This window comes from Otolemur garnettii, unplaced genomic scaffold (genome assembly GCF_000181295.1).
Source record: "Otolemur garnettii isolate 467f Iridium unplaced genomic scaffold, OtoGar3 scaffold00021, whole genome shotgun sequence".
In the NCBI taxonomy this organism is placed as follows: domain Eukaryota; kingdom Metazoa; phylum Chordata; class Mammalia; order Primates; family Galagidae; genus Otolemur; species Otolemur garnettii.
In genome coordinates, this window is record NW_003852416.1 from 20,169,967 (window position 1) to 20,178,715 (window position 8,749).

The 8,749-nt window shown below is 44.4% G+C and overlaps 1 protein-coding gene across 7 annotated transcripts in view; it reads left to right on the forward strand.

Moving 5' to 3' along the window:
• Positions 1 to 805: 805 nt before the first annotated feature.
• SEC31B (SEC31 homolog B, COPII coat complex component) overlaps positions 806 to 8,749 on the forward strand; it is a 31,725-nt gene continuing 23,781 nt past the window's right edge. For 5 of the 7 annotated variants that reach the window (XM_023511722.1, XM_023511725.1, XM_023511726.1 and 2 more), the window contains exons 1-4: positions 806 to 900; positions 1,742 to 1,842; positions 4,779 to 4,865; positions 5,330 to 5,453. In XM_023511722.1, the coding sequence (XP_023367490.1) occupies positions 4,787 to 4,865; positions 5,330 to 5,453 (203 nt within the window). In that variant the 5' untranslated portion in view covers positions 806 to 900; positions 1,742 to 1,842; positions 4,779 to 4,786. Of the gene's footprint in view, positions 901 to 1,741; positions 1,843 to 4,741; positions 4,866 to 5,329; positions 5,454 to 8,749 lie in introns of those variants that run through there. The other 2 variants (XM_023511723.1, XM_023511727.1) reach the window with 2 other exon arrangements.

Consider the following 8,749-nt stretch of genomic DNA (forward strand, 5'->3'; position numbering starts at 1 on the left):
TCCTAATCTGAGTCCCTTTCTCCAGCTCTGTTCCAAGAGGTTCCATGTTGTTAGGCTCAAAATACAATCTTGATTTTATTGCATCCTTCTCCATAATTTTCAAACTTTCAATTATCTGCTGAATTGAATTGACACTCCACAATCCGCCTCTAGACTCCACCTCCGACCCCCAGACACAGTCACTTTTATTTTGAGGTATAGAAAACACCATCCCCTACCACCAGCCACAGTCACTGTTTCATTTTTTGGTATAGAAAACAGCAGGGCGCCCATTAGCCAGTTTGGCCCTTTCCTCCTTGTTGGACTATCACCTGTCCCATGTTCCTGAAATCGTCCAGGAAACCCCTGGCCCACGGTAGTCTCGCACTACACACACCTATAACCCTTAGGTCAGCCGATGGTTCCTGAGCACCAGTTATAGCCAGGCTGCAGTGCGTCACTCACTGTCGTTTTTTATGACCTCGATTGCTTTTTACTTTGAGAACTAAATGGATTCCTCTGACAGCTCCTGGGGATAGGGCGGGTTTTCTCCCCATTCAATAAGTAGCTTATGAACTGAATTAGTATTTTCCCTTTTCCGATGCTGCCTCTGAGCCTTTCCCAAATTGAAGAGATCAGAACCTTCTGGTCTGAATCTGACCCACTGCACCAGGCTGCGCAATCACAGAGCAGGTGAAAGGACCTGAGCAAAAGCTATAATCCAATTTGGAAACGCCCTCTGTGGGTCTGTCCGGGTCCTCAGTTCGGCGCTCCGGGGAAGGCGTGAGCGGCAGAGTCCTGCCAGACCCGGACTATTTTTGGGCCTCTGCAGCCGCCGTCCACCGCGCCCGGCTGCGCTGATAAGTCTTTTGACAGGCCGGGCTCCGGCCACCTGACCCCTGACCTGGGCCCTCCGCGCAGGTTGGTTTTCCCCTCGGGTCTGGGGTCCCCGAGCGCAGAAACCGCGCCGGGGACCCAGAGTGCTCCGCCCTCCGGAGAGCGCCGGGGAGGGGGGCGTGGTTACTGGCTGCGGAGACTCAGGCCCGTCTGCCCAGCCCGCGGATCCAGTCCGTTCTCCCGGCTCTGGCCCGGGAACTTTCAGGGGCTTCCGCGAGGCTCAGCTCTCCCCGCCCTGCAGGGGAGAAGTCCTCCTGCCCGACAAGGGTCTCTCTTCAGTGCTGCCCCCTCGGCTCCCACCCACCTTGAACGGGCACCTGGAGCAAAGCCCGCCCTGAGTCGCTGCATTTTGGCTTGGTGGGAAAGGCCTGTCACTGCCGACTTTGGTGCGCGCGCCTTGGCGATGGCGGGAGAGAATCCGTGCTGACCTGCGCTGACCGTCCTCCCTAGAGACTGCCTAGGCTATCTGGCGCCCTCTTCCGCAGCTAGAGTCTGTTGTGCTCTTGGTTGAACGGTCATTGCTCTCTCCCTTCTCGCCCCTCCCCCACGCTAATTTGACCACAGCAGGGTCCCCTTTTGAGAACAGATGTCGCTGAATGAAGTGAATTAAGAGCCTATTTCTCCAATTCCTAGATTGTCAGCGATTTAAACATTTTTGGAGTTTAGTTTAGACCAGAGTAAACTTACGAGCTCAAAGCATAATGGCCTTGGAAGCCGTTGGGGATTCACATCCCACCCTAGCTAGTTGTCTTCGTAAAATAGGGATATTATTAATACTGCTTACCTTAGAACCTTTGAGAGAGTTAAATGAGATATGCACATCAAAGGCATAGTTGCTAATTGCCACTTCTACTTTTGTTCTTAGGGTATCTTTGCCCGGAAACATGAAAACGGCTGTGACCAGCAGGTGGCACTGGTGACCGTATAGTATAGTGTGCAGCTGATCAGAGCATACCTCATAAATCCGTAAGTGTTAGAAGTTCCCTCGGAATCTTGGCTTAATCAGCAACCTTAAACTTTCTTGCCTCAGCCTCCTGGGTAGCTGGGACTACAGGCATGCCACCACACCTGGCTAGTTTTTCTATTTTTAGTAGAGATGAGGTTTGGTCTTGTTCAGGCTGGTCTCAAAGAACTCTCCTCTGCCTCCCAGAATGCTTGCATTACAGACATGAGCCACCAAGCCCAGAGAGCCACCCTCCCATTTTTTTTTTTTTTTATTTGAGACAGGGTCTCTATCTGTTCCTGGGGCTAGAATACAGTGGCATCATTACGGCTCACTGTAACCTCAAACTCCTGGGGTCAAGCAATCATGCCTCAGCCTCCGGAGTAGCTGGGACTACAGGGGTATGCCACCAAGCTAGGCTAATTTTTCTATTTTTAGTAAACAAAGAGTCTTGCTCTTGCTCAGACTGGTCTCCAACTCCTGAGCTCAAGCAGTTCTCCCGCCTTGGCTTCCCAAAGTGCTAGAATTACAGGTGTGACCCTGGCCAGTTTTTCACCTTCTGTGATGTAACCTTGATGTGTTGCAGCATCCAAAGCTCACGGGAGTGGGGGACAAATTGTAATGAGTAATGTGCCTTGTGTTGTTTGTGTTATGGTTCTTATGATAGTTGTAGCTACCCTTGTTATGGTTACAGTATGTCCTCTTATGCAATATCCCATTTATTTACTTTGCTTGCTTTCGTATTTTCTCTGCACATGTTCTACACATCTCACTTTTCTTACCCTAACATGTGATGTGGCTCCTTTTATCTTGTAGTGTGTGTTTTACTTAGTATCCTGTCAGTTTCTGTACCTACTCTATTGACATCTCATTAATAACACTATCTCCTGGGTGGCACTCATAACTCAGACGGTAGGGCACCACCACATACACCGAGCCTAGTGGGTTCAAACCCAGCTCCAGCCTGCTAAACAGCAATGACAACTGCAAGAAAAAATAGTTGGGCATTGTGGCGGGTGCCTGTAGTCCCAGCTACTTGGGAGGCTGAGGCAAGAGAATCCCTTAAGCCCAGGAGTTTGAGGTTGCTATGACCTGTGACTCCACGGCACTCTACCGAGGGCAACATAGTGAGACTGTCTCAGAAGAAAAAAATACAATCTCCTGGTTTTTAGGTGAGGCTGATTTGACTGTGGCTTGTTTAAGCAGGTCAGAGTAAGTCCTAAGTTAGGATCTAGGTTTTCTCTCTGAGGTTCAGCATAATTAAAAACAAACAACAACAACAAAAAAACCTTTCCACTTTTCTGCTAGCCTGTTGGGATGGGACCTTGAATATGCATTACAACTAGATTGGAAACCACAGAGTTGAAATGGATCTCTGAATGAATTTAACAAATATTTATGGAGCATTTTTTGGGTACCAGTTAATAACATGGTGATAAAAGCAGACATGCTCTTATGGAGCTTACATATTAGTGGAAGAGACCAACAATATAAATGTAAATAAATGTGTAATTATATATTACCAGGAAGAAAAAACTAGAGGCTGTTTTTGATGGGGTGGTATACCTCTTTAAGGAGGTAAGAAGCTGAGCCCCAAAAGATGTGATGAGGAGACAGTCATGCTGAGAGTGAAGGGGCAAACATTCAAAGTACAGGGAATAACATTTGCAAAGGCTTGAAGGTAGGAAAAAGTCAGGAAATGAATATGGGCTAGTATGGCTGTTGCACAATGAATAAGAGGGGAAGTGGCAAAAGATGAAGCTAAGGTAGTAGGCTAAGGTGTTTGAATTTAATTCTGTATGATAAAATCATCGAAAGATTTTAAGCATGGAATGCCAAAATCCTATTTTTTTATTTTAGAAGTTCACCCCTGCTGCTGTGTAGAGAATAGATTGGGTAATGACATGAGTAGCATGAAGACAACCCTTAGGGAGACAATTATAATAATTCAGGTGAGAGATGCCACTATCTTCAAAAAGGCCGGTGGCAGTGAAGATGGCAAAAAGTAGACAGACTGAGAGGCATTTTGGGGGTAAAATCAGGAAGACTAAATGATAGATTAGAAGGGGAGGAGGGGTTGGGGGTGGTGGCTCACACCTGTAACCCTAGCACTCTGGGAGGCTGATGCAGGTGGAGTCAGGTGAATCTACTGAGCTAGAAGTTCAAGACCACCCTGAGCAAGAGTGAGATCCCATTTCTACTAAAAATAGAAAAACTAGCCAAGCATTGTGGTAGGTGCCTATAGTCCTAGCTACTCGGGAGGCTGAGACAAGAGGATCTCTTGAGCCCAAGAGTTTGAGGTTGCCGTGAGCTAAGATGCCATGGCACTCTACCCTAAGTGACAGAGTGAGACTCTGTCTAAAAATATTGGGATGGGGGTCAGGGGGGTGATTCATGTTTCTGGGTTGAACAGTTGGGTGGATACCATTCATCAAGACAAAGAAAACTAGAGGAAGAATAAGAGATTTGCAGGGAAGACATGGTAGAATAGAGAATTCTATTTTAGAGAGACTGCTTATATATCTTTGCTGTATCCAAGTGTACATATTAATTAAGATTGTACATAAGAACTTAAAACTCAGAGGAGAGATTTTTATTGATGATATACATTTGAAAGTCATCAGCATATGGGGGATATCTAAGGCCAAGAAAAGGACAAAAATCACTGGGACATTATTTGTCTTGATAGTTATCACCACTGGGCCTGTGACAACCACTGTGGTTGAATATCTTTGGGGATTTAAAGCACTAGATTTCAGTAATTGGGTAAATGAACTGTCCTTAAATCTGCGGATGGCTGTGTATTTGTATCCAGTGTTGCCCTGAAATGCCCCATCTCGTGATGGAGAAAGAGAAACAAGATCTCACGTCCGTAGATGCCCCTTGGATCTGGCTATTTTGCTTGCTGGTTTCTATTTGCAGTGCGCTGAGGGCCATGCCAATTTTCTGCCACCTACAGGACAGACCATGAAGCTAAAGGAACTTGAGCGGCCAGCTGTTCAAGTGTGGAGCCCAGCCAGCCAGTACCCAGTGCATCTGGCCACAGGTATGGTGATACTGTGGATTAGGATTCACTAGAAGTATGTAGGCTGAGGGGAAATCCAGGATCAAGAATTCTTCACTGAATATCAGAAAAAGCTTTCAGATCATGGAAAGGTGGGATTGGCTTATAGCATGAACACATATATCCATGTCATTTGATGTTTTTATGTAGTTGAGGGCAGCTTTGGACTTTGGCTCGAGTCTAGGCACCTCATGCTTTCTTGCTTTCTTTGGAATTACTTTTTTTTTGGCAGTTTTTGGCTGGGGCCGGGTTTGAACCCACCACCTCTGGTATATGGGGCCAGCCCCTACTCCTTTGAGCCACAGGCACCGCCCTGGAATTACCTTTTGAGAAAGAGTGTACCCAGTCCTTTCCTCTTCCTCTCTACTCCTTAACCCTTTTATCCCTTAAATCCATGTATATTTATTGTTCATGTGCTGCCTCTTCCTGACTTTTCTTGTGCCTAGGAACATCTGCCCAGCAGCTAGATGCCTCCTTTAGCACAAATGGCACATTGGAAATCTTCGAGGTTGATTTCAGGGACCCTTCTCTGGACTTGAAATGCAAGGGAGTCCTTTCTGTCTCCAGCAGGTACTATGTCTGAATTATTGATGGTATGCAGGGCAGATTCTGATGAGGAATCCTGGGAGTAGTACATCTTTTGAGGCTTTCAAGGAGACAAGTGGAGGGAGAAGGAGCTTTGCCAAGTTGGAGAGAAGTTAACTCGGGGCTTATTTTGCAAAAGGATTTTAAAAACAACTACCCCCAGCTTTCTGGTCAGTAGGAGCAGCAGTAGTTCAGGCAGAATGCATGTGATAGAGATGCCTCGCACAAGCCTGGACGCACGTGTACCTGCTCTGTCTTTGAACCCAAAGATATTGGCCCCTTCCTTCTTTGGCTTTTGTGAAATTAACAACCTTACACAATATTACCCTCTTCTGTCAACAAAGAAGAGAACAAATGATCCTCTCCTCATTGCTATTAGGCACTGATTGGTTCTCATGGATTTCGTGGCTTTGGAAGGCTTACAGGGCTATGTACTGTCATTCACTGAGCACATATATTCATGTCAGACCTTGTACCACGGCACCTAGGTTTATTCCTCAAAATAAGCCTAAGTGATAAGTACCATTATTTCCATTTTACATAGGAGGTTACTGAAACTCTGAGAAGCTAAGATTTAAGTCTAGGTTTATCTGAGTCCAGTGTATATCTTCTTTCCATTATTCTACTGTTCTTTTGAAGGTTTTGTGAAAGTAGGGCTTAGAGTCTGAAGCAATGGTTTCCAATTTTTTTTTTGAGACAAAGTTTCACTTTGTAACCCTCAGTAGAGTGCTGTAGTGTCATAGCTCACAGAAACCTCAAACTCTTGGGTTCAAGTGAACGAATCTCTTACTCGGCCTCCTGAGGAGCTGGGACTACAGGCAGCCACCACAATGCCCAGCTAGGTTTCCAAATTTTTATACCATCAGAAAAAATGTGAATATTCTTTATACTCAAGTTATATATTAACTATAAATAATATATGCTTATTGCTATACCATTAATAAAGTGTAATTTCTGTAATTTTTAGATTAATATAAATATTTTTCTTACAGCCTGGTGAATTATCTTGCCCAACCTAGTTTAGAGATTACTGCTCTAGAAGGCAACTCTCCATGTAATGATTCACGAACTCTTTATGCATTTCTTCATCCCTCTAAGAGATTAGTTAAAATATTTAGGCAGAAGTACTTTCTTCTGTCCTTTCAGGGTCTGACCTAATAATGAAAGTTAGTTATCATTTGCCCTTTATTGAGCTCCTACATCACTTTATGACAGCATCTCTTATTTGCAGTTTTTACATCTCTTTGTATTTCCCATGCCTGTACCCTTTGAAAGAGAGGCACTTGAGGATTTACCAATAATGATGAGATACTCTTAACCCCTGGGCAAGTATTTCAGAAAGGGCTCTGGAAGGGGTAAGCTAATTCAAGGATATTAATACTCATGGAGATAGGACAAGGGGTGAACAAGGGCTCTTATCCTCAGTAAGCCAAGCTATAGCTTCAGTAAGTAGTGGCTTCTTAGGGCTAAGTCTTCCTAGAAAGAGGCAATATAATTTTTATTTTGAGACAGAGTCCCACTATAGGCTAGAGTGCCATGACATCAGCCTAGCTCACAGCAACCTCAAACTCCTGAGTGCAAGTGATCCTCCTCCCTCAGCCTCCCAAGTATCTGGGACTATAAGCGCCCACCACAACATCCAGCTAATTTTTTTTTTTTTAACTTTTAGTAGAGACAGGGTCTCACTCTTGCTCAGGCTGGTCTCAAACTCTTAAGCTCAAGCAATCCTTCTGCCTTAGCCTCCCACAGTGCTAGGGTTACAGGGATGAGTCACTATGCCTGTTCAATATAATTGTTTAAGAAATCTTGAAACTGAATTTTTTCTTTTTTTTTTTTTTTGAGACAGAGTCTTACCATGTTGCCCTTGGTAGAGTGCTGTGGCATCACAGCTTACAGCAAACTCAAACTCTTGGGCTTAATTGATTCTCTTGCTTCAACCTCCTAAGTAGTTGGGACTATAGGTGCCTGCCACAATGCCTGGCTATTTTTTTGTTGTAGTTGTCATTGTTGTTTGGCAGGCCCCGGCTGGGTTCAAACCTGCCAGCCCAAGTGTATGTGGCCGATGCCCTAGCCACTGAGCTCCAGGCACTGAGCCTTGAAACTGAATTCTAAGATCCAGGTGGGCAGAGATTTTATCTCTTTCATTCATTGCTCTATCTCCAGCACCTAGAACAATACCCAGCATTATGGTTAATATTTGTTGAATAAATGAGTGATATTAGAAACTTGTGTCTTACCAGACTGAACCTTCATATTTAACATTTCAGTTAATTATAGTTAGTAGTACCTTAAGAGCTTTTCAAAGGTGACTATCTGTTATTTTTAATTTGAGGGTCACGAATTTTACCTCATACCCCTGCCCCACTCTGCAGAGTTTTGGTCTAGTAATCAAAATAAATGGTACAGTTAACATAACTGTTTTTCTGGGCAGAGTCTCACTCTGTTGCCCAGGCTAGAGTGATCAACCTCAAACTCCTGAGTTCAAGCAATCCTCCTTTCTCAGCCTCCTGAGTAACTGGAACTACAGGTGCCCACAACACCTGGGTTTTTTTTTTTTTCAGTAGAGACAGGGTCTTGGTCTTGCTCAGGCTTGTCTTACCTTTCTGAACTCAAGGGATCCTCCTGCTTCAGCCCCGCAGAGTGCCAAGATTACAGGTGTGTCCACCACACTGGGTCAATTAACACTGTTGATAGTATTTCACGTCTTCTTTTCCTACCTCTGTAACTGTGTGTGAAGATTAAGTCTTATTCCAAAAGACCTCAACCCCAAAGGGATGACCTTTGACACAGTCCTGTTGGGCCTTTCTGAGGAAATTATCAGATGTCAAGTTCTAAGACACTCCTTTCTGTTCCAGTCTGGGTTAGGTCACCTACTCAAAAGTCAGTATCATAAACTATTGACCAAGATGAGATGATCAACGCAGGGAGAAGACTACTCATCCTTTGTTTTATGCTTTCCTCTTTCTTTTTTTTTCTATGTCATTTCTGCATGGTGTAGTGGAAAGTACAGTTGTGTTGGGCTGAAGCCTTGATTCTAATACTAAGAGCTGTGTGACTTTGGGCAAGTTAAATCAGTTATCTTAGGTTTTCTCACAGGTATGAAGAAGAGGTTATACAAGATGACTTCAAAAAAATTGCTGAGACCCAAAGTCAGGTCTTATGTTTAGTCTCGTCTTCTCTTTTCCTTTTTTTCTAGACCCCTTCCCCTGTCTCTTCATTATCTACTAAACATATACTTTTCAAAATCTTCCCCCTTCCTTTGCCTGCCTTTTTTTTTTTTT